This window comes from Anopheles cruzii, chromosome 3, assembly GCF_943734635.1.
Source record: "Anopheles cruzii chromosome 3, idAnoCruzAS_RS32_06, whole genome shotgun sequence".
Taxonomy (NCBI): Eukaryota; Metazoa; Arthropoda; class Insecta; order Diptera; family Culicidae; genus Anopheles; species Anopheles cruzii.
The window spans coordinates 71,113,864-71,139,269 of NC_069145.1; the positions used below are offsets into that span (position 1 = coordinate 71,113,864).

General features: G+C 48.9%; 4 protein-coding genes across 4 annotated transcripts in view; 3 read left to right on the top strand and 1 right to left on the bottom strand.

The window, feature by feature from the left end:
- LOC128270905 (cyclic nucleotide-gated cation channel subunit A) overlaps positions 1-9,716 on the top strand; it is a 30,636-nt gene extending 20,920 nt beyond the window's left edge. The window contains exons 5-12 of the mRNA XM_053008330.1: positions 1,813-2,081; positions 2,154-2,424; positions 3,316-3,434; positions 3,530-3,724; positions 3,813-4,023; positions 4,700-4,840; positions 4,915-5,065; positions 9,437-9,716. Of these exons, the coding sequence (XP_052864290.1) occupies positions 1,813-2,081; positions 2,154-2,424; positions 3,316-3,434; positions 3,530-3,724; positions 3,813-4,023; positions 4,700-4,840; positions 4,915-5,065; positions 9,437-9,716 (1,637 nt within the window). The remainder of the gene's footprint in view (positions 1-1,812; positions 2,082-2,153; positions 2,425-3,315; positions 3,435-3,529; positions 3,725-3,812; positions 4,024-4,699; positions 4,841-4,914; positions 5,066-9,436) is intronic.
- Positions 9,717-14,548: 4,832 nt separating this feature from the next.
- LOC128270906 (uncharacterized) lies at positions 14,549-15,216 on the top strand. Its single transcript, XM_053008331.1, has 2 exons — positions 14,549-14,834; positions 14,906-15,216. Exons 1-2 carry the CDS (start codon positions 14,549-14,551, stop codon positions 15,214-15,216), a joined length of 597 nt encoding a protein of 198 aa, XP_052864291.1.
- Positions 15,217-19,592: 4,376 nt separating this feature from the next.
- On the top strand, positions 19,593-23,077 carry LOC128272417 (lipopolysaccharide-induced tumor necrosis factor-alpha factor homolog). The gene is made up of 4 exons (XM_053010221.1): positions 19,593-19,705; positions 20,027-20,323; positions 20,415-20,550; positions 22,610-23,077. Exons 2-4 carry the CDS (start codon positions 20,092-20,094, stop codon positions 22,710-22,712), a joined length of 471 nt encoding a protein of 156 aa, XP_052866181.1. The 5' UTR covers positions 19,593-19,705; positions 20,027-20,091; the 3' UTR covers positions 22,713-23,077.
- A 769-nt stretch (positions 23,078-23,846) lies between these two features.
- LOC128273095 (lipopolysaccharide-induced tumor necrosis factor-alpha factor homolog) lies at positions 23,847-25,135 on the bottom strand. Its single transcript, XM_053011013.1, has 3 exons — positions 24,812-25,135; positions 24,614-24,742; positions 23,847-24,452 (listed from the first exon to the last, which is right to left on the bottom strand). Exons 1-3 carry the CDS (start codon positions 24,813-24,815, stop codon positions 24,202-24,204), a joined length of 384 nt encoding a protein of 127 aa, XP_052866973.1. The 5' UTR covers positions 24,816-25,135; the 3' UTR covers positions 23,847-24,201.
- Positions 25,136-25,406: the final 271 nt, after the last annotated feature.

The following is a 25,406-nucleotide window of genomic DNA, read 5'->3' on the forward strand; positions in this document are numbered from 1 at the left end:
GTCTATGCCGCTGCTGTGTCGAGTTCCTTGCTGCTTGCTGGCAGTCAGCTGCCGTGTCGGGCTCGCTTCAGCGTCAGGCACCAGGCCCCGGGCGCTGTTGGGGCGCGCTTTCTTCGAAGATTAGGAAAATGAGATTGAGATTGTGGATGAGCCCCGTCCCCGGGAAGCTCCCCGCCGGGCGTGGCACATAAGGCGCACCGGCCACTGTCTAACGGGAGCGAAGCGAGTCGAAGAATTCGTGTTCGCCTCGGGCAAGTGATTCATTAAACGTTGCTCCGGTCAGCTCGTAATGGCCTCCGGGTCGGTGTTTTCTTCTTGGTCCGGGCTTGGTCCGGAGACGCAGCCTGCCTGTCGCCGCGTCAGGCACTCCCCTTGGGTTGCTTTACGCCGACAATCTCTCGGAATCGTTATGATGATTTGGACATAGTTTAGGTAGCTATCGATGGTATTAGGCAGGGGCTCTTTTGGTGAACATCGGTGTGATTTGGTGTAATTGTTTCCAATTGCACCGCTCCGCCAACATTTCCCCCGGGCATGTCCTGCGGGCTTTTCATCGGAAACAAATCCGTTGATTAGGGAACATCAATCATCGGCTTTTCGATTTACATAAAACATCATTATTGATCGACGAACGCAAATGGATCAAAGAAAAGAGTTTTTGACAGTCACCATTGGTGCTCATGACACCGGAAGACACGCCACGGTTGTCTCTCGGATTCGGAAGCCTCGCATAGAATTGATTGATTTGAGATCTCTACTCCGAATGAACTTCAGAGAGCGGTTTTGACGAACTCTTACACATCAATTTGGTAGCTGATCTGGGCCGCTTAAGGAATCACTTTCGACGGGGGGCATACAACTGTTTCCATTTGTCCCGACGAGGCCCGACTGTGGTTTTGTTGCGCCAATCAACCGCAGACGTTAGCTTTGCTTCGCCAAGGCTGTTCCGATGCCAACCGTTAATGTTTTCCATCGGCTTCGCCATCAACGCAACTAAAACCACCGCGTAAAATCATACCCGTAGCACCATGTCAGAGAGAAACGAAAAATTAATCACTTTATCGCCTTCGCCCGGTGACGCACACGAGATGTGCGAGACTTTTTTATTGATTATCCAAGCGAGTTTCTCGAGTCGAAGGCACGTGGGTCAAAGGCACTGAAAATCACTGAATGCATCTCGGAACGCCGAACCCAGCGAACCCGGGCAACATAATCTTCGGTCTACCGTGAGTCATTTCCCGAGCACCGAGCACGCCGTCAAAAATAGCATAAATCAAATCAAACTCCGAAACTCAATTTGGTGGGCCCCGAACCCATGGGGTCCCGTCGAGCCGATTTTGCTCCTTTTTTAGCCCGTCGATGTTTCCGTGGGTTCCGTGAGATGGCACTTCGCTGATTGAAACTCACGGCTTGGTCGTTTTTGGGCGAAGGAAAATTCAAATCACCTGACTGGCTGACTGACTGACTGGTAATTTCCAGCCAACGGTAACTCTGCGATGACGCACTGTACGAAGTATGTCCGGGTGCGGAATCCGATCGTACACGTGTCGATGCACCTTGTTCGCTATTTTTATTTCGAAACATCCGAAGAAGCATAAGCCCATGGCTTTCAGTGACGTCTAATGACCTTCCACACAGCGAACGGAATGTTCTTGATCGGTGACGTTTATAACAGTGGTCAGGATCAGATAGCATTCCGTAGGGGTACTCATTATCGAGCACTAGTCTACAAGTGTAGCTGTGTCAGTTGCAAAGATGCGGTTCAGTTCCATTCAGTCCGGTTCTCAAAGGCACTCCTTCTCCGTTCGGCAGGTTACCTGGAGCAGGGGCTGCTGGTGCGGGATGCGTCGAAGCTGCGGAAGCACTACTTCTCCCGCCAGCGCTGGTGGATCGACGTGGCCTCGATGCTGCCGACCGACCTCGCCTACATCTGGTGGGCGCCGAGTTCCTGTGCCGCCACCCGGCTACCGTGTCCAATTATAGTTAGAATTAATAGGTTACTGCGTCTTCCAAGAATGTGGGAATGGTTCGATCGGACGGAAACGGCCACCGGCTACCCGAACGCCTTTAGGATATGTAAAGTAAGTAGTTGCGCAAAGTTGCCATCGGCACGCGACCTATCTAACCGCACCACGTATTCTCCCCCTGTGTAGGTTGTTTTAGCTATTTTAGTACTCATCCACTGGAACGCGTGTCTGTACTTTGCGATCAGCTACGCGCTCGGTTTCAGCACCGACAACTGGGTGTACAACATAAATGGGCCCAAAAATCTGACCCTCTCGCGCCAGTACATCTACAGCTTCTACTGGTCGACGCTGACGCTGACCACGATCGGTGAAACGCCCACCCCGGAGAACGATGCCGAGTATCTGTTCGTCGTGGCCGACTTCTTGGCGGGTGTGCTCATCTTCGCCACCATCGTCGGTAAGTGGCCTAGCTCGGGCGTAATTCACTTAAGGTTCTATTTTTCATTTGATTGTAAAACAAAAACGAGATACGACCTGGCGCAATCGAAAATGTACTCAAAAATAGGTCCACCGAATGGGCTACTGCCAAGCCGATCTTGGGGAACATTTGACCAAAATTGTATTTTTTACATAAATTTAATGAATGAACCTTTCGAATAAATGTTCAACCATCGAAAAATATTAAGCCATTTTTGTTTAATTCTTCTTCTTCTTATTTGGCTCTACAACCGCTGCGCGGTCTTGGCCTGCACCAGAGACAATGTTAATCTCTGGTGCTCTTTCTAACATTTCATTTTTACGGGCGGGATTGTTAGCCCCGCGCCAACCCCCCTATATCACGCCGGTATCGGAAATCGAAACCATGGCCGGTTGAGTGACAACCGATCCCGGGATTCGAAACCCGGGCCAGCTGCGTGACAGCGAAGAGCACTACCGACTGCTCTATCAGCGGGGGGATTTTTGTTTAATAACCAAATGAAAAAGAGAATCTTAAGTGAATCACCCTGAAATAGTGTACAGCTTCAGAAGTCTGCAACGGCTGAACTGCTTTTCATCAGCCTTTAACCGATAACCGCTTGAGAATGTCACCCTAAACTGTTTGAAACTTAGTGTAACTATTAGTCCGTGATCCTATTTAAGCTTACAAAGTACAATTTGCTGTGCCGCTCGTGGCGCGTGATGCGGTTATCTATTTAAATTGATCCCAGCGCAAAGTGTAAAGAATCGCCCATTCGCCCTGCGCTAGGCTCGAGCGCCGCTCATTTAGCACTAATCTCATGTTTACGGCCCACTTCGCGGCTTCTGATGCATCTCCTTCTGATGGTGGTGGTGGTCCTCTCGTCCGCAGGAAACATCGGCTCGATGATATCGAACATGAACGTGACGCGTGTCGAGTTCCAGAATCGCATGGACGGCGTCAAGCAATATATGGCCTTTCGGAAGGTTGGTGGCGAGCTGGAGGCACGGGTATGTACGGAGGATACGTCCACGCGGCTGGGCACGGCTTCCAATTTCCAACGAACGAACGATGTCGCGTCACTCTCCCTCTCCACCATCGGCAGGTTATTCGGTGGTTTGCCTACACCTGGGCCCAGAGCGGGGCGCTGGATGAGGAGCGTGTCCTGGCGGCGCTACCGGACAAGCTGAAAGCCGAGATTGCGATCCGTGTGCACATGGACACGTTGCGGCAGGTCCGCATCTTCCAGGACTGCGAGCCCGGGCTGCTCGAAGCGCTCGTGCTGAAGCTCAAACTCCAGGTACGGCCACCGCCGACATCGGATCGGTTCCTAGCGCAACATGCTGTGCTCAACCGCCGTCCTCTCGATCTCTTTTCGCTGGAAACAGGTGTTCAGTCCCGGGGACTACATCTGCCGGAAGGGCGACGTCGGGAAGGAGATGTACATCGTCAAACGGGGCAGCCTGTCGGTGGTGGCGGACGACGGGATCACGGTGTTGGCCACCCTCGGCGCCGGCTCGGTGTTTGGTGAGGTTTCGGTCCTGGAAATCGCCGGCAATCGCACCGGCAACCGACGGACGGCGAACGTTCGATCGATCGGTAAGTGGTGGCTTGGTGTTCTCAGCGACTCGTAGACAAGGAAACAGACTTTCAGGAAGATGCGACCTCGTAGACATTTGTTCCAAGTGCTGCTTGCATTTCACCGGGGGCCCCAGGCGGTGCAAAGTCCAGATTCCAGTCGTGTGATAAGATTGTTTTTAGCATAGAAACCATTTCGTCACCAAACTTCATTTCCATCCGCACTGAATTATTTATAAGCCCGTATCTGTCTGGCTCGAAGGCACAGTTTCCATGGACACTTCCAGAACAAAAAAAGCGACAAGAACTCTTCGATCGCCCACAAATAATGCATCCATTTTGTTTGCTCAAAAAGAAGCTTCTTTTGCCGCGGGACTCAAATAGACTTGGAAACGCGGCGAACGGTCACGCGAATTGGCGCGACAGTCCGTTAATTAGCTTTTCAGTTTGTTAGCAATCACAATCGCAGCAACCAGCCCACGTACGGGGTCCTTCCGTGGTCCATTTGCACGGCACTTCATCAGACTCCTGTGCCTTGCCCAGGAGCCCAGCAGTTCGTTCATTGTACTTTTGGCTACCAGATCGGCCAGTCTGGCCAATTTAAGCCCAATGGAGGCTCGGATCGATCGGCTTGTGTCTAAATGGCGCCGCTCCGCGTTAAGCTCCACTTCCACCTCTACCGCCTTCCTTTCCGCAGGCTACTCCGATCTGTTCTGTCTGGCCAAACGTGACCTCTGGGAGACGCTGGCCGACTATCCGGAGGCGAGGGCGTCACTGACCGAGCGTGGGTGTCAATTACTGCGAAAAGATGGTCTGCTGGATGAGGCGGTATTTGCCAGTAAGTGTTCCGCCGCTCGTCGGCGTCGTCTTTCAGCAAATAACGCGTCCAATTGCGACCGAACCACTCCACAGATGCCCAGCAGACGCAGGATTCGCTCGAGAGTGGCGTCGCCCGGTTGGAGCAGACGGTGGAGAATTTGAACCTCCGGCTGGCCCGCCTGCTGGCCGAGTACTCCGCCAGCCAGTCGAAGCTGAAACAGCGCATTTCCAAGCTCGAGGACAGGTGAGTTATTTCATTCGCCCAACAGAAACTTAGACGAAAAAGACCGGAAATGACGGGGCCGGCGGGACACGGAAGCAGGCCGAACGATGGCCGGCATGAAGTGTTCGTGTCAAGGTTGAATTTAGAACGAAACCGGCCATCATCGTAACGAGATCTTCAAGGCGTTTTTTTTTTTCAAATTCCAAGGCCAGCGTTTGTGAAAGTTCAACGGTCACTCGGGGAGGCCTGTGGAATCTGTGACGAAAACGACACATAGTAACAGGAGACCGACCGGAGAGATGGATTCTGATCTTCCGGCTTATTGCATACTTTCAGGCGTAATTTATAGAGTGTAGCTTTTTAGTACATTGTACATTTAAAAGTGCGCTAATCGGTTCTAATGCTATCGGTACGTTTGTATGAAACTTCCAACATCAAACCAGCAAATCAAAATGGAGATGTTCCAGGGTGTCTGAGATTAGCCAACTCCGGCGAATGATCCATTAGAGGTCAATCCTTGAACCCTGCTAGAACCCTGCTTGAACCCTCGGTCGATGATCCCGGATTTTGTAAGGGTTTAATGCCTCGAGATGGCCCAGGTTATGGTGAATCTTCCCACCCGCCCAACGAAGTGTCTGTTAATGAGAATGGCCGCCATTAGTTTTATATTGCACCGGATTGGAGGACCTTTCGTTTATTGAGGATCGTGACACGCCGCCCAACACCGGCAGTCACTTACCACCCTTGCGAGAGCATGGAGCAAAGTGCAGTAAAAGTGGGACACCCATCCCGGTAGCCCGGTCAAGGATAGGTGGTGCCCCGTCACACCAGGCAACCCTATCGAGGAGAGGTTAGAGACATCATAAAAGTTTTTATAAAGAACGAATCAAATCCCGACCCGAGCTGCTCGCAGTTGTGGTGTACGTGATTTTGGATGCTTTTAGAAGCTCGTGCTCAAATCCGCAACTTGGAAGCACTTGGAGAGCAAATAGAGTTGGAGTAACTTTGTCAGATCGAAACATCCGTCCATTCGGGCGTCCCGGCGTTCGGAAGCGGCCAATGCGAGCTCGCTGGGCAGTGCTCGTGCGTCCTGCTTCTGCTCGTGTGTCACGGTAATCGGTGGGTTCTTCTTCCCCGGCGGTAGTATTGTCCCGGAAGCCAGCGCCGGCCTTCGAGTGACAGTGGGCTGATGGGGTTACGTGTTCTTAAGGCACTCGTGTGCAGGAGAGCAGCACACCGGCGCACTTGAGGTAGAGTTTTCCCGAGACAAGTCGAACGCAATAATCCACTCGCCGTTCGCCCGCCGGAACGCTTCGAAGTGGAACGCTCGCTTCGGTTATTGGGCTTGGACCGGGCTCGGAGCTTTTGCATCCTGGTCACGTTCCAAGCCAAGCCGCAGCCGCACGGGGAAGAGGTGCAAGATGTTGGCAGTGTTTTTACGAGTGCATTCCACCAAAATGTAATCGCTTTCAAAACTCGAATCCAAAGTATTCTGCTAACGACACCAATCCCGCACCGTCCCCCCGCTAGGGTCCACCGCCAACTCCAGTGTCTTATGGCCGTGCTTATGCGCCCAGCTCGCAAGCCGCGGCCCTCAAGGATGTTGGCTCCTCCCGTTGTTGGCCGTGCAGCAGTTGCTTGCATCCATGTGACACATTTTGCTGCCCGAACACTGTGCTGCCCTGGGATGCACAGTGGCCCGGTTCCGGTCGAAAACAAGCATCTTACATAAACTCTTAAACGATTGTTTCCATTCTCTTGCGCGCCACATCACATTTAACACGGTGCGCGCCACGCCACGCGCGCACCAAGATCCGTTTGGTGTGGTTTTCGAGAAGACCAGGGCCACCGGGTACGCGGAACGGCAAGGACCGAAGGGGGAACCGAAGTTTTCGGGCTCCGAGCACCACGCTGACAATGTTTTTTATGGGAATTGTCATGCACTTTTCACGTTATTACCGACAGACCAACAGACCGGCGCGAGAGTGGATTGAATTGGGGCCCGTTCTACGCCGTTGACTGGCTGCTGGCGGCACCCAAATGCAATCGTGCCGTAACTGCAGTTCGGTGTTTTTGACGTGTACTTGTTGATTTCTGGTGCAACTATTTGTGGTGCGAATCTTCTCGTTTCGAGCCGCGGAAATTGTTTTCAAGAGTGTTTTCATCTTAACCAGGCACGCGGAGGATGTTTCGTCAACTTCTAGTTATTTAACTCAAGCATGTGCACTCCGTCAGTAGCTGCACTTGAAAGTAACAGGAGAGCATAAGCAAGGCAATCCAACGGCAATATTGTGTGAAATATTTCAAACCTCGCGAAATATTTCTTGGAAAGTGGGTTAGTGAAGATTTTGTTTCGTCTTTTTCATCACACAATGAACTTTTGGACAGATTTTATTAACGCCAGTCCAATGTTCTCCCCGAACTTTGTTTATCACTTCACAAATGAAAACTCCCAGTTTGTATCCAATAAACGGTGGATTCCTTTCAGCAAGAAATTCCCACTTCCGTCGCCCCACGTTGGATGGGAAAACTTTGCCCGTTCGCATTTTCCCATCAATTACAAAATTATGAACATAAATTAAAAACGAAAATACCGGGACGATCCAGTCGCAAACGTTAAAACGGTGCCAAAGCTCGACCTCGACTTTTGGGCCTCGGAAACTGAATGTGAACAAAAAAATCAAAAGAACTTTGCATTCCTTAATTGCGTCATCCATCGGAACGGTCCGCTCCCCCTTATCGGCTCGCTGAGCAAATTCCGCCGTGAAAACGTGATCCACGCAGCGCAAGCACAAAAATCAGTGCGCGATTCCAAAAGCGGGAAACGGACGGAACGTTGATTAGGTACCTCCAAGGATTCCGCCCAACGAACGGAATGGATGCCCACCATCGCCAATAGCCAGTTTTGCTGAATAAAGTGCTCTCTGATTACACACCGGGTTTCGTGACGACGTTTCCGTTGTCCCGGAGGTGGTCCGAAGGACGACTCTCGCCGATAAGACCGCGACCATCCTCGCCACGTCCCAAAATTTATTCGTTTCCGGTCGCAGCTTTAAACACCGACTGGGCACTAAATTAAGACAATCCCTTTGCGGCCAGCCACGCCATTTTGGGAGGGCGGGAAACTCGAAACATAAAACATGGCCACGCGACGAAGTGCTTGCGTGGCACTTCGCGCGAAAGGAGCCGGTCGTGCTGGGCAGAAAAACTCTTGAAAACTGGGAATCGGAACTGGCTTTTCTCGTAGAATTTTCAATCACCCACGGCCACGGAGATCGCAGGCCGAAACCCCGGAAGGAGCGGAGCAGGATCATCTTAGGTTGGCAATATTTTATCCGTTCCAGTCGGCGCACCCGACAGGCAACAGTGTCGCGTAGGTTCGAATGAAAGAAGCAAGATTAAATCGGAAGACGCGCTCCGAATTTTGAATGTTGGCGGACCGAAAGCTTCCGGTTTCTGGTTATTTTTGCCCAGAACCTGGCGAAGTACTCGAAGAGTCGGAGTTTCTTCGGTGGGTCTCACCGCCAGCGTAATGGCTTCATTACACTCGATTGGAATATGTTTGTACAGGGAGTATGTAAATGGGATAACAAGTTCCTAAAGTTCGCTTTGTAGGGGTTCTGTTTGACTAAAGTACCGTTCGGATGGTCTTACGCAAACCAAATCCATCCGAAGTCCTGGACTCTTCCTTCGTCGCATTCCAGTAAGGTGAAGCCATCAATACTCTGAATTCCAAATTCTTCCCGCAAACGAACGGGCTCGAGTGAAACAATGCCGGCCGTCGCCGCCGGATGCCTCACCGCCCCGTTTCGGTTGCGTCCTTGCGTGGCCGAACGTGCGAACCGCACGTTTCCCGCTTTTGCATAACGAGCACACCATATTGCTTCACTTTGCATCGGGAGCTGCATCCGAATGGTCGGATTTGTGGTGCACCGGAAGTAAATTGTGCCCCTTTCCCGGCGTGACGCGTTGCATCTGGGCACGAAATGGGGAAATAAAAGTTAGGACAAAATACTGGCACCGCCACGCGCCATATTGCGCTGGTGACCCGCTGACCTGCTGCTGGGGGGTGACAGAGGGGAACGTGAGTGAAATGCGAATTCCGCAGCAGCGCGGGACACGCGGAAAAAAATGAACGTCCGCCCAAACGGATCACGCCGCGCGCTAACCTAGTTCCCGGGGCCCGTATCCTCGCGTTGCGTTCTGCGACTCCCGTTCTCGGTTGGTGTTTTATTTTATGTTATGTTTCCTATTGTTTCGCCCTCCTTCGACCCGGATGCTGTTGCTGCATCGTCGCCACCGGCCAACACGTGAATATCTTTCATCATGGCGCACCCATCAACCACCCACGGAAAAATTAATCCAAAACATGGTCCGGGCCCGGGCGTGCAGAGTGCAAAAGTCACCGACGAGTCGAACCCATCAACAACAACAGCAGCAGCAGCAGCAGCAACTCCAGCAACCCTCGGGTTCATCAGCGATGACGGCGTCCGGAAGGCTTCGATCGCATCGACGCAAATCGCACTCGGCAGCAACGACGACGACGGGGGCAGAGGCGGCGGCGTCGGTGGCCGACGGCATGACGGCTACGGCGGAAGAGTCACCGGCGGTGTCCCCACCGGCCACCGGAGGTTCCGGGAGCGGCACGAGCGGGCGGCAGAATACGTTATGAATATGCATTCGCTATTTGCTCCGTCTCCAGTGGCGCTACCCGACGTGTCCTTGGTGGGAGGAAATTATAATCGAAAGAAGCGGCAAGGGCGCTGCGAGCAAAAGGGAACCGCTCTAATCCGATTCCTTCTCCGCGGCGGAAGAAATATGCGACTGAAGTGCACACGGTCCGGAAGTCGGAAGCGCGCAGCGGGACACCATCCGAAGGATATCATGCCCGACGTGCCCGGATCACGCCCGACCCAACTCCTCCTCTGTCCGGTCCGGGTTGGGTCGTACCCGGTGAATGGTTACGTTTTTTTTTTATTTTTTGCGAGGCAGGAAACCGGAGTCCGGACTCATCTGGCCCGCGGTGCTGAGAGAGAGTGTGCAACTGGACATTGCATTCCTGCCGCGTTTTCTCCGACCCGAACCGGAACCCGGTGAACGTTTCCCACTTCTTTGACGTGACAGAAAGGCAAGATTACCATTTTATCTCTTTACGCTGGCATAACCTATTTCGTTCGATTCGATCGTTCCGGAGAGTTGCGGAAAGGTTTATGAAGTGTTCGAAAAGGTTCGAAACGGAGCGACAAAGGCCACTACGTTGAAGGACAATACGTTTTGTTTTGATTTTATTGGTAGTTCCAGGGAGGTTTCCCCACTTTCATTTTACAATTATATTTAGTTATAGCAATGGCCACTATTTTGTTGTTGTGGTAATCATATAAACCAATCCACGGAATCTCCACGTAAAATGACCAAACGTGCGCGCTAGCGGTGCTAGGATTAATGTCAATTCTGTCCCAAAATCTCACTTCTAGCTTTACCGAGTAACCGAATAGAAAGCCGGCGAACCGGCAGCTCGTTGGCAACTACGTGGCAGGTAACCTAATTGTTGCGTGTCGCTACTGAAATCTCGATGAAACAGAACAAGTGAAGACGAAGGAAAACTAAGGAATTTACCAACACTATGTAGGAAGAAACAACCAAACTGATGAGTCTTGATGAGGCGTGTTGAGGCTACAGTTTTCCGCCCCACGAGCGGGGCGTGCAAATGCGGGACAAATGAGTGGATAATTCCCCCAAACACGTGAAAGGGTAGGTATTAGAATGAAGTAGTAGTAAACAGCAACAACCACCACAAAAAGACGCGGAAAACAGAACATTGAACGTGCCTCGAAAAGAAAAAATATTTCCTTTTTTACTTAATCATTGTGATAAGAAGTGAAAACATAAATGCTACAGAAACCAACAAATGACGGGAAAACATAGTATAATGTGTGCAGACGGCTGCTGCGTATGTGTGTGTGTGTGTGGCACAAATAGGGATGGCAGCCGTTGGCAGACTAACCGCACACGACTTTGAGACTAATTCGGAAATTAAAAGCAAAGCCAACGGTTAAGCCAAACAGCAGCTGCACTGCGAGGGGGACAGAGAAAGCACATAATTTGGGGACACCCAGCGTAGAGTAAGAGAGAACTTTATACCCATCAACCTATGTAATGTTAATCAACATTAATGGTGAATCTAACCAACGGTGTTAAACTGAAGGAAACCTAAAAACATAGTATTTTCTAGAGGTGGAGGGAGAGAGGCAGAGAGTGCTAGAGAGACAGAGAGAGAAAAAGAGGCATAAAGAGAATGGAAGGAAGTAATGAGTGGGCCTTGACATAATTAGAAACTTTTTGCAAGGCAAAACGGTATGAAAAGGGAATGAATTCATACTTTTCTCATCAATCATTTTTCCTTTCTAGTTTCAATATGATTAACGCTGCAAAGTTCGTCCGATTTCTCTCCCTCTCTCTCTCTCTCTCTCTCTCTCTCCTTCGCTTTCTATCTCTCTCTCTCTTGATCTTTCTATCTTTCTCTCCTTCTTTGTCTCTCGCTCTCACTTTCTTACCATCTATTGCTCTAGTTGCAATCGTTTAAGCTATACTATAACCAAAACCCAATCTAAACGTTCGAAAGAGTGTAACACTTTTTCACCAAACAAACCTAAAACACTGTAAGAACAAACATCAAACAACAGCTCGCACGTCGGCAGCAGTGCTCCACGATGCACGCTGACCGACGAAATGGCCTAAGTGGTTAGACTGTTAGGACAACGCGACAACAGCAATGACCTGCGCGCTCCTGGTGAGCTCATAACGTGCACCCTGAGAAGAAAGCATTTCCAAAACACAAAAAACAGACGTTTTAGCTTTTCCGGCCAATCACTCACACGTACCTGGCAAATTCTTTAAATCCGCTGCAAAGATGAAAACTCACTCCCAGACGGAGGCGACGGACCCAACAAAGCTTTCCATAATCATTCAACGTTTAACATCCTTCCCGTGCGTCACAGTATCCAGCCGGTGCAACGACAACAATGATGATGTTGCACGAAATGGGAAAATATTTCAACAACACGGGTCCTTCGCGATGAGTCTGACATTTCCCTTCTTGCGCTCGATTACATTGACCCATCGCTCACCGGTGAAAAGCCCAAACGTTACTCGGTCATTTTGGGAAAGGAAAACTTGTACACATTACACCGCGCCCTGGCCGATCATGTTGTGTGGGACGGAGCATGAATAACGACGGCTCGAACGGCTCGTATTCACCGGGAGATGATTAAAGTCTCGTATTCCGCCATTGTCGTGCTGCCGGGGCACAAATCCTTCAAGCCGTTGGAAAAGCAGGCCAAAGAAAGGGCCCAATCGTGCAGTTATTCCTAGCCAAGGAGCAGCGCCGGTGATTGCTGTTGTTGCCTTTTTTTCGTTGATCACAATGGAAACACTATCAGTTAAGGTATCCCCTAGGGATGATAGATTAGGTTTTCTTCTTCAAAACTGAACGGATGTAAGCTTTACGACGCCGCCGTTACGCCGGCGCTCGGTTTGAAGAATGGTTTATCCTTCGTATCGCTAGTGAGGTGTTCGACCTTCGGCGGTTTGATTTTCCCCTTTAGTCAGGCATCGAAGCTTTTGGAAGTGGTAAAATAAAACACTAAAACATATCTGTTAACTGTAAACGGTAAAGTGTGATGTGATGCGTGATATTATTTCATTCCGTTACGCCTCAAATACTTTGGTTTATAGTATCTTAAACTGCTGTAGCGCCTTTCGGTTTCACGCGTCTTGATTTGAATGTCTAGTTCCATAGGATCCTAAACTAACCAGCTAAACCCTAACGGAATGACTCAATCGCAGGCATTCGAAAGCGAATACTTAAACTCTACACTTTTAATAAACTGAAAGGCGTGGTAAGGATCGTTGCGACGAGTACTTAAAAACAAGAAACAAACTAAACAAACTTAAACCTTCACTACAAAATAGGAACTCTTTACAAGCGTACGCTGTTAGTGATTAGGGCGGCAGAGATTGGCGACCAACACAAAACCAAACCGTAAGGAAAGTGGATTAAATGTAATCCGAAACCAATGCTAGCGTCTAACAGGAAGCAACAGTTAAGAAACGGTAACAAAACAGAAACCCTATTTCCTAACCTTTAAGCCAAAACGATAATAATCGCGATACGAATAGTGAACAGATGAATTAAAATGTTGAAAACGTTACACTCTACTCTACATATTTAAACTCATGCCCCACTTAAGCAGTAGAAACAGTGGTTTTTACAACAACTCAGTTCGGTTTCCATTTCTCGTGGCTCACGTTCCCGCTCGTAGTTTCATTCCGGCTGGACGGACCTTAGTTAACACACGGATACGCAAGGAATGAGCCGATGTGGCTGATGGAGGTGATTTTTTAAACATGTCTCTGAGAGAAACCGACAAGTCTTAACACTGATTGTAGGATCTAATTACAGTGAACCCTATTGGTAGAAGTTTAAAATCAACCACACACACACAAAGTCCTTTCGCGTCTGATAGGAACGGTGTCAGACACGGGTACGGGTGTGCCGATACTATTCAAAAGATGAGAGGAAAATTTAAATAAAATACAAACTAGCACAGCAGTACGGGTTGAAGGGTAACAATTATGTATTAGGAATTGTGATGAGCCCGCATTATACACGAATGCTCTACGGGCACACTACGGGCGGAGGTTAAGCAAGGGTTTGACGCAGAAAAACGTTGAAAGTGCCGCATTTGCGGCCAGTAGTTATGGTTTTTTTTAAACGTAAAACACACATTTGTGCTCCGAAAGGGGAGATGATTTCATTTGTGAAAAAACTGGTGGCGTGCAAGCGGCGCCCAAGAAGCCGGTGGAGGGGAGATTGAGATCGATAAACATGTTAAACTCGTATTAGAAAGTTTAGAAGGAGCGAGACGGGCCGGTAACTTAGACCGTGGCAAAGGCGCACATTTAAAAATTAAATTACAAACGGTTAACTTAACGAAGCAGAGCAGCAGAAGAGGTATGAAATGTGAAGTGACCGGAGAGCAACAAAACAAAGACGATGAAAACCAACTGTTGGAAAACAGTATCAAACGAACGAGAGGAAGAAAATGTTAGCAAACTGTTTGTTGGGAAATAAAAGTCGTGTTATCGAAGAAAGTACTAATTGGAATGAATGTTTGTTTAATTTTTTTAATTGACGTAATTCGATCCTTTGACATCATTTCAGGAAGCAGTCCGATTGCGGATTATTGTTGTCACTCAATCGGTTCCATAAACCATTAGGTTAATTGTGTCGATTGTTACGAAAGCCTCATCATTACTGTGCAGTAATTGTCATGCAATACGTCATGTGTTCTGGGGCAACGGGTATTTTCTCTGTTGCCATCGTAGTAACCATCGTTGAGCCTAACGCACTTTCAACAAAGTATCGCTGTGCTCGTGTGTGTTGGCGGAAATTTGGTTCACTCGCTCACTACGGTGGAGCATGGATTGCCCGCGTTTCGTAGCATGAGCCTTATTGCAACGTGTACCGTCTGCCAAAGTAATCTATCGTGTGATCGTTCAAACACCGCCATATTGATACAACACCTTCAAAGTATGCACCGTTCCGAGGCAACAATTGTGGAGCTGGCCGAAAAATCTACCCAAACAACGCCTTCGGATTTGAAGCCAAGTAGAAACTCGCGATCCACAGCGGCGAAAAAGACGAGCTCTGTCAAACGGAAACATTCTTCTAATTCTTCCGGAAGGAAGCCAACGGTCAGCAGAGCAGAAATTAGCTACAAAACTACAGGTACGATACGGGCAGTAAATGACACTTTGCAATATGATTCTCCAAACGATTGTTGATTTCCCCATTTACAGTTGCTGAATGGCGCCCGGCAGAGCTCAGGGTAAAATGTCCCCAGTGCGGCGGACGGTATTTTCCGACCGTTCGTTTTGTTACCAGCCGTATTTCAAGGAGTGCTATTGGCGCCTACTGTTTGTTATGCTGTTGGCCATTATGCTTTCTGTCGTGCATTTTCAACAGACCCACTAAACAGCATCTCCATTGCTCGAACTGCAATGCATTTCTCGGATTGTACGAGGATTACATGGGTAAAAAGTCCCGTTCGAAATCTCGAGGACGAAGCACGGCAGAAGCGAATCGGTTCCATCAACCGATTCAACCGTAAGGTTTGTAACTAGGCTATTGATAGCACTACCAGCGACACCTAGTGGATCTTGCGTGCAAGTTGTATGTTGCCTGTTTTGAAACGGCAGTTTTAAATATATACTTCGAACCGAAGAAAGGCTTGATGGTTTAAACCAAAATTATGTACTTTATAAGCTTTTCAATACTTTCCCACCTGAAACATCTTTATTCTATACTAGATCTTTTTTTTTCAATCTTAGAAAAACGGACCGGGCCGTATTTATTATATTGGAGCATTGTATGATGGAGAATTGAATCCCTTCGCGTTTTTTGAGAGTTTCTCAACTTCTTATTTCAGCTTGTTCCAATAAAGCACCAGCATCATCTCGCTAATTTATTCTTTATTTCACAACTTTCAATCACTCAATTGTTTTTAAAGGTTTTATGCTCCCTTAAAAGCAATATACTGAAACCCAATGATACTCTACAATCTTTAAACACTCTCATAAGTTAAACGTATTCTTTTATATTAAGTACAATCCTAACAGTTGAGCAGAGTTAGGTTACGATAAAAATATACATTCACTTGCGGCAACCAGTCCCATCACGAAGCTACGATATGCGCCCTGGTAAGTCAAATTCTCATCCGGTCCCGGACCACTTATCCGCTTTTCTGAATGCAGAACTAGTTCTTGCCTTAATTCGGCACAAGGCTGGTCATTGCTCAGGTGCGCGCGCCGCTCAGCAAATGTAAACCATCGCCATTAGAATGGCAACCATCGATGCCTTTCGCCGGGCCCGCAAAACGAGTGACTGCGACGCTGCCGAACGTAACGAACCTACCATTTACCGTTCGAGGCACGGATGTGTCGTTTCGTTCTTGAAGCCGCGATAGCCGAGAACGAATGCTGCTGCTAGAATTTTACGGCCATTTGGGTATCCCGCAAGTTTATCCCTTGATTCTAACATAAGTGAGATTTACCTTGCATAACACCGATGCTTGGATTTTATTATCAGTTTGTTAGCAGAGTGCGACACTGCGAGAGGTGATAAATCTAAAAATAAAAATGCATGCATTTAAATGTCTATAAAAGGTGGAATCGTTAAGCGTGCTGTCAATCTTCTGCGTCGTATCCGCACCATTCCAACGACGGATGGATTACGACCGACACTGGTCTTCCTGTGGCGAAGAAATCGAGAGTGCAAGTGCAAATTTTGACCGACCGACCAACCGACCGAGCAAACAACTTATCGAGACCGCTTAGAAGACACAAAACCGGTCTACTGCACCGGCCGATTGGATTCCGAACCGTAACGGCCTAGTGGTGAAGCTACCTCCGATCAGAGCGGCTACGAGCTACGGCTCCCCTGTAAACATGAGCATCACGCCTAGACCCACGTCAAGCGATTGACCTCGAGAGGCAAAGGCACGAACTGGCTGACTGGCTGGCTGGCTGGGATGCACCTGCACTATGCACGATTATGCAACTCCGCGACAGTGCAGCGCGTCAAGATCAATTCGTTGCCGTAATATGACCGGAGCTTGGCGCCGCTGTCACGGTCAGCTGTTGCAGGTTCATTTAGCTTGGCGCGATCTGCGATCACCTGGTGGCGTGTGAAAGGTGAATAGGAATGCATTTTCACTCCGATTCGCGACGAGCCTTCTAGAAAGCGGTGCACCGTGGAACTGATGAGAACAGTGAGACAGGGCAATCAAGCAGATGTATCTGGATTAACATCGACTAATGTTACCCTCGGTCGAGCCTTCAACATGGACGGCGAGGCCAATAGAAATGCAAATCGTTGAATTCACATAACAATGATTTTTTTTGCTCGATCGATGATATTGATACGATCAACACAAATGGGGCCACACGTGCCGAGTTATTTTATATGATTGTGAAAGCAAAGGCGAAACCACATTTGGATAATAAAATAAGATCTATACAAGAATCAGATTTTGCAAAACATTTTTACTGTCACTTTTAACTAAAATGTTTGATACGTTGCTACAATTACACAATTTTCTAAATTAAAGTTGAAAAATTTAAGGCTCATTTTGACTCACTAACTCGTGACTTGCTTCCATCGGATTATCCGCCGGGTATTTCCATACTTCAATGCTCAAACAATCAAATATTTTACGTACAATAATCGACAATGGCGCCATATGCTCGTTCGGAAAAAACCCGAATTTTCCTAAATTTACCACCTTCAAATATCACAGCCAGCGTAACGATCCGTAAACAATTTCGCGTTTAACAAAATTTCACCATCATCGTGCCTCATGGCCGGCACACTTGGCGGTTCCTTCCACAGAGACCGTACAATAGGGCAGCAAATTAGTTGAAGTTGTTTTTTCTGCGCACGTAAAAAACACTTCCTACATGTGTTTGGCTTGGGCGCAAAAACTCTGCTCTGTTCTGTGGCGTCACGAAGCGTTGAACGTTTGACAAATTGTTGGCCACCCGCTTTTGAAACCGGTACTGAACATTCGCCCGTCGAAAAGATCATTACGCCAAACGAAACACTGTATGACGGACAAAATGCAAAACCCTTCCAGCAAATGGTTCTAACAACGGAATTAACTGGCGAGGCGCAACCGTTGCGCCGCGTTTAATGCGCTTAGCACGATCGACAAGCGTATCAACGCAAGTTGACCGCGCCGCGAACCGTTTCTGTTCTGTGGGGCGGTGTTACGAAAGAACCGATAATAACTGGAGTCCGATAGGGAGATGAGTAATGGGAGCCACGATCGTGGATCGGCAGCGCGTAACACTTTGGCCAACGATGCGCACTTGAAATTACACTGCACGTCAATGACGTCAATGGAGAAGCGAACGGTGGAACTAAAGCCGGTGCGTCTTCAGCGTGGAACATTACTTCGATGCCGTAAAACAAATGCGTCATCGCGAAAACAATTCCCTCATCTGTATTTACACTTTTCCCACCCTGAGCATGATTCATGCGTTGACACGAATGTCCGTTATCAAGACGAATGTTATATTGCCTGCCGGACATGGTGGCACCCGAAAGATAAGGCTAACATCGGGCAACATCTTGCTAGCGCACTAATTCAGTGTATCATCCGTGAGGCTATTGTCGGATGATTACAACCTTGGCCCGATAGACTACATTTTACAGCAACCCTAGCGAGGATTAGGCTAAATGTGTTAGAGGCCAAACAGGACAATTCTTTCGGAACAAGGTTGTTTACAGTTTAGCATGAAAATAATTAGTTATTTAAAAGTATGTTCGTAATGTACAGAAATTTACCTTAAATAAATATTCTTCAAATCAAAATTCTTTCGAATCTTTTCCAAAGCATTCAATCATTTTATTTCGCAGTACCGGGGAATCATACACATACACCACTACTGTCCCGTACTGGGTTTTATCAACCTGGGCTCGTGGAAAACACAAAAATGGTATGTGAGGGAGGTGATAAGATCAGCACTTCAGATGTCATGTCGCCCGATCGGCCGAGATTGTCGCGGCCCCAACAACAGAACCGAGCGACACTCGAAGGGTGTAATTTTCGTGCAACACACACCGGCGCTACCCCCACGGGTCGCGCCCCGGAAGAAAATATCGATTTTCACTGGCACCGGCGACCGAAATGGAGAAGGAAACACGCGCCATCGCGGTGAACACTTTCCTTTTTGGCGCTTCGACGTGTCTTCGGCGCCTTTCTCTGCCGGGCCGGCAACCTGTAGATGCTTCGGTTTTGGGATGCGCCGGCCAGGCAACAACTGTCCGGGAGCCCCAGTTTGGCAGACCCGATGGACCGCAGCGAAATTTATGACGAAACTCTGCGGGCACCGGTTTCGTTATTGCTCATTAAAAATGCATTATGCCGCTCGAGTTTTGCAGTCAGCCGAGGTGTTTATTGGCAGATGTTTTGTATCATCTGCCGGAAATTGTATTTTAATTTTGAATTGAATTTTATAGTTCAATAACTTCATGTCACATAATCAAATTAGATCATTATACAGAACAATCGAAAATACTCAACACATTTGCGTTCGCTCGGTTCCACCATTTTTGAGTCGATATACGCGAACCAATTATGCAAATTTCGGACTTTCGGACATCTTCGCACCGTTCACACGGTTTCGGTGGTTCGCATTCTGTGTCCGGCACCAGTGCCCAGTTCCAGTTTACGTGTCTAAGGCGCTAACGATCTCAACCGGGCCCCGGGACAGCGTGTTTCGCTAAAACCTGTTCACGCCCTTGTTCCCGTCATTTCACGCCGCTCGATACCCGGGAACCCATAGTGAGGGAAATTTCGACCACCGCGGTAGCGTTAACGGACCGCTGTGCGGTCGGTTGTTGCTTCAACACTACACACCACCTTACACACCGCCATACGGCCACTTCTGCTTCACGACTTTATCGCGCCAGTGTTCAGTGAACGACGAACTCCCGAACGGATCGCAGCGGACAAAGTGTGGGCCGGCCCGAAGCGAAAAAGTGACCAAGTGAAAAGGTCTTCGAACCGATTATCGTGATCCTGTTTTTCTTTTCTGGTAGGTTTCCGGGGTGCCTTAGCACAGCATACTACGACTGACACGAAAGAGGCGAAGTGAATCCCAAAATGGGGTCGCCCCATTCGCGTACGGAAGTCCGTGTTCGGTGCATCGGAAAGGAAAAGGGAAAGTGGTTCCAGTTTTTTGCACGCAAACTGTCTGAACCGGTTCACGAACTGTCCGAAGCGTGCCAATTTTCCGGCTCAGCCTCGAACTTTTTTCGTTGAGAGTGAAAGTGTGCGCTTCAAGAACTTAATCGCGGTGTCGGTTTGGGTAGATCTTCGTACATTCTGAGTCCATTTTTGTGTTGTATCGTTACAGACCGTACAGAGGGAGGACAGCGTAACGCCCCCAGTCGGACGATAAATCCCCAAAAGAAGTAAAAAATGAACAGCAGTGGCAAAGGAGCGGGCCCGGACCAGGTGCAACCGCTCAACCAACCGCCGTACCCCACCGCACAGACCGGCGCTTACATGCCGAATATGCCGGGGACGAACGCATACCCTCACCCACCGACAGACGCACCCAGCTACATGCACCCACCACCTCCACCGCCGTACGATGCCAATTCCAACGTGATCTCGTCCCCGCAGCAAGCGTCCACCACCTACGTGCAAGGTTCGTACACTCGACACTCGTAGGACTTCCGCCAAGGGATGTGTAGTGTTTCAAACGGGATCCATTGTTTTTTACCCTCCCCCCTCCACAGTTGTGAGCAGGCCACAGGTTGGACCGGATCCGTCCTCGATGATCTGCCCGTCCTGCGCCAAGCACGTCATCACCCGGCTAGACTACGAAACGTCCACCAAGACGCATATTGCCGCCGGTTTGCTGTGTCTGTTCATGTGAGTAGTGATCCTCTTCCGATTAAATAATCTTTACGGCCGTTGGCCTCAGTGCGTGCGTGAGTAACTTGTACTACTTCCGACCCTTGATCGCTCGTTACGCCGGGAAGTCTTCTCCGGGACAGTAGATGAAGCTGTTATCAACGCTTTAAACCGAAGCTTTGTTTCCGATATCGTGTTCAGTGTTGGCAGGCCGATTGTTTCGGTCACACACGTCACACAAGTGATTATCTGATAAGCCGCGTTGACAGTAAAACAATCAGTTTTTGCATCGGAACGGGCTCAACGAAACCAGTGAGGTCTTTGTACCGGGCAGATAAACATTCTTCGAGTCCATGAATGGAAGCATAGGCGGCAGTTGTAGAATTTCGATCCCCGTGAAGTGATCACACCTCCCAGAACCGGATTTAGGAGAATGTTGTCCAAACAGGCGAATCATCGGCGAACGGCATCGTTCGATCGTTCGTGTAGACGTAACAGCCAGTGTCCAGTGGAGGGGGTTCGTTTCTTGTCGCCAAACTATACGGGTCAAGGCACGCCTGTGGCACAACCCACCCCAGCCGCGGAAGGGCTCGTCTTAAGAACCAGATCTCCACGAACCGGTTCGTGCGGTACCGGGAACGCTTTCGCTATTTTGGGACCCGTTCCGTAACGTTATTTGATCACCTCAAGTCCCCAACTGGTTATTAGTTTTAAAAGATTCTTTAATTTATTTTGCTTCTCGGAGCGCTCAACATGGGGCGCCCGGGCCGTTCTGAACACTTTCCGCAGTTTCGCTTTATCACCTCCAGGAGCAACGATAAAATATGGTCATTTGGTAAACATTTGCCCAGAGCGACATCTGCGCGGTTGGCCAAATAGAAGTGCAATTAAGTGTTCGCCTGGTTCGCCGCATCGCCGTATGCTGAAAGTGGCTGAGTCAAGACAAACAGTCCTCCCAACACTGTATCACCTCATTGTTGCGGGACACACGATAAGCGCCTTTCCTTGGCAGATGATTACAGGTACACCACTTCAACGTGCCTATTGTGGTGCAAATTGTGAATGCCACCTTATGGTTGCTATCAAAACACACGGAAGTGTTGCACACGTTACTTCGGGCCCCTAGTTGCGCAAGTTCTCGAAGTGCATCGCCAGAAACGACAAGCGCTGCTTCCGGGACGATCGCTGACTGTGCCCAAAACGCACATGCATCCTGCAAATGGCGTGCCGCATTGGCGTGCCATTTGAAAGTTGTCCTCAAAAACCGGTGCCGTTCGAAGCGGAGTCCAATACGGTTGGCCACCCTGTATCTTATCTTATCGGCCACCCTGGAATTTAGGTGTTCCGAGTGGCGCATTGCACGACGTAGCGTGGCAGTAAAAAAGGGTAGACAGCACGACACGGTTCTAGAGCGACCCCAATGTTTGCCGCCGGTAATGGGAGGGTGTCCCATAATGTTGGGAAACCGTTCCTTCATTGTCTAGAGAAATATGGGGGTGCCCCAATCAGTCATATTTCACCACCGCCATTACCACCGCCATTGATTGACACGAGCGACACGTGGAGACTGGGGTGGCGAATCCGGACCTACCCGGAGACGGGCAGACATAATCGATCGAGAACCGTATGAGTCACGGCGAAGATTACTGTTGGTGAATGCAACACATTTTGGGCCATGCATTGTGTTATCGATTAATTTGGTTACTGTTTCGGAAATGAAATGCCTCCATTGCCACATCGCTTGTGGGCCACTTCGACACTTTGTACGGAATGAATGCACTAATTATGTTATGTGGCCCCCTTCGAGAACTTACTGCGCTAACTACGCAATTCGAGGATCAAACTTTGGGCCTCTGTGTGAACAAAACAACTCCCAGCAGCGTCACAGCTTGATAAGTTTGGCCTATTTTCGGCGTTTCAAACTATGTCGTCCTTGTGTACATATGTGGCTTTTTTGTCTTGTTTGTTGCCGTTATCAGTTGTTGTTCTAAACATAGAGTTGAGATGTAAATAACATGCCCTTCAGTTGGTAATTATTGTCCGTAAACCTAATCCCACTATCGTCGTTTCATTGCAGCTGCTGGCCATGCTTCTGGATCCCGTACGTGATCGATTCGTGCAAAAATGCCAACCACTACTGCCCGAACTGTGGCGCGTACATCGGAACGTACCGCGGCTAAGCTAAGCCACCGCGGCCAACTTCAACCAAACCAGGTTTATGATCCTGCTGGCTGGCTGGCGGAGGAAGCTGGGGCCATGTCGAGTATTGTGATGTAATCCGATCCCACCGTCGGCCGGCTCGTGCCCCGGGGGCGCGATTCTGCACGCCTCGGTGACCCATTTCACCACCGAACACACGAGACCATCGCGGCCACGGAGCGGAATATGATTTTTTGTTGTTATTAAAAACGAAAGTGCCTAACATTGTGTGCGAGTGTTTACGGATGAACGCGGACTGAATGGAACCGTACGTGTGTGTGTGTGTGTGTTTGTGCCTTGACGTCGACTGTTATTATCGTGTAGTGAATGAGTTTTCTGTTGATTGCGCCAAACGTAATAATTGCATAATAAATATATATTTACCATTCCTTACTCTTGAGAAACCCGCCGAGGATCGAGTGGTCGTTTATTGACTCAAGCATCTCTTCAGAGTTTGATGACGTTTCGGTATTGTTAATTCGTAACTCATATTCCCTAAGAGGGTGCATCGAGCATTGGTATATGAACCTCCGACGGGTTAATTGTTTATACTACAACAGCGATATAAGTTCTTAGTGTTGACTTACGCCAACAGCAATGATGCAAACACTTATCGTCATCCCACGGGAAATGCTTTTTATGCTTATTCTGCAGAACTCAGCACCGTCTTGTGAGGTTTGCACAAAGTGAAGATCATTAAATATAAACTCCCTCAGCTTTCTACCGTAAATAATGGCGACTGTGAACATGATACCGAATGTACGGATCGGATGGCAAGTAGCCAGACCAATGGGTTAAGAGCTGAGGAAAGCATATTAATGTCTTAGTGGACGATCTAAAAAGAATTTGCGGGCTGGTTCGTCGTTCGCCATTCTCATGACATGACCAGCCCAGTTTTTGAGTCTTGGACAGGGTCTCAGATGCTTATGTGAGTACTGCTAATAAGTAGGCTCTGTATTATTCCAGCTCCTCGACACGAGATGTGAGTGAAAAAGTTTCTCACCGAAACATGCAATCTTTTTGATTTGCTGCTGAGGCTGATTAAATGATTGCTACTAACAATTAATGTAAGCCACAATCAACGGAATCACCAACCAAGCGATACAGTAGAAAATGCTCAAATGCTTGCCTTTATTAAACTCTCATCGTTACATTCACGGAACAGTTTAGCATTGCCGGTAGACGAAATCGAACCCTCGTTCGAACCGCGATTCCTGATCGATCAAATCAATCAACTGTAACCTCGATAACGGCCCTTTCGCTCCGATAAAATGGTACACTATCTAATCAGACAAACACGGCCCGGATAACGAGCTCGAGTTGATTCCTTTTTGCTTCAACTACGCTCGTCGTTTTGGTCTACTTGGTCTAACTTCACTGAAACCTGGAAACTCGGGAGGCTTGGGGTCGTGGAGCTACGGTGGTCGGACATTCACACTTATGGGTACACACACATTCAGTCACAGGCGGCTACTTCCGGTAGGACCCGATGAAAGAGCCACAGTTCGGGCAGTAATGGTTCGCATCTCGGCACGCCGTCGAGCAGTACGGTATGAAGGCGCACGGCCAGCACAGGAACAGGCACAGCAGCCCCGCACACAGATGCGTCTTCGTGGTGGTCTCGTACTCCATCCGCGTAACAACCGTTGCCCGGCACGAAGGACAGATGATAGTGGTCGGATCCGGACCAACTTGTGGGCTCGTCACGATCACTGTAGTCTCTGGTGGCGGACACGAGAAGGAAAGCAAAGCGAAAGGAGAGGGTGTAAACAGAGCGGGAGATTGGTTTGAGGAACTAGGCAGTGTGGCGTCTATTGAGGATGAACTACACCAGGGAACTATAGCTAGACAAGGGGACAACGCGAGCGCCAACGGAACTTACGCAACAAGGGCGGTTCCTGTGACTTGATCGGATCTGTGTCGACCACCATTGGTGGCGCATGATGAGGATAGGCACCCGGCACACCGTGATCGATCTGTTCATAGGACGGCAGTTCGGACTTCGTGGGTTCTGGGAGGTTCACCGGTGGTTAGCGATGGCGGGCGCAATGTGAGTGGGTGAGCCACGAGCCATACTCACCCATTTTTGGCGCTTTCTTTCCCTTTCCGGCCTAAGGTGCAAGGTGGCGAAAAAACTCCAGCACGCTGTCCAGTGGTCACCTAGTTTGAGATTTGCCGTAACGGCGTCTGCATTGGGCGGATCCCGCACGTCAACTCACGGTCGGGTTTGGCGGGTTAAAAAGCGAGATCGTCGAAGCTGCCAAAGTTCGTCCGCGCTCGCCACGATACGGTGCGATAAAATATTTGCTACACGCTCTGCGTGCTGATAAGAGGGTCGATAAGATTACAGCAGGCTCGTGGTACGAAGGTCTAAGCTTTCGGGAAGCATCCGACAGGTTTTCCCACAATTTTCGGGTTAAACTGTTCGATTGGCAAACACAACGGACCTTGTGATTCACTTGGGCTGGTGCTAAAGTGATTTCTCAATAGACGATAACGGTTCCCGAGAGACTGATAATTGGCACGTGGATGGTTCACTGTTCGAAGCTTCCGTTTCCAGATCCAATGCTGCCAATAATCCAGATCCAATGCTGCATAATTAAAAGAAGAACTTATGTGAGACCTACGTTTCGATTATCCGTAATACATTCTGCAAAAGACGTTACTTGAAACTA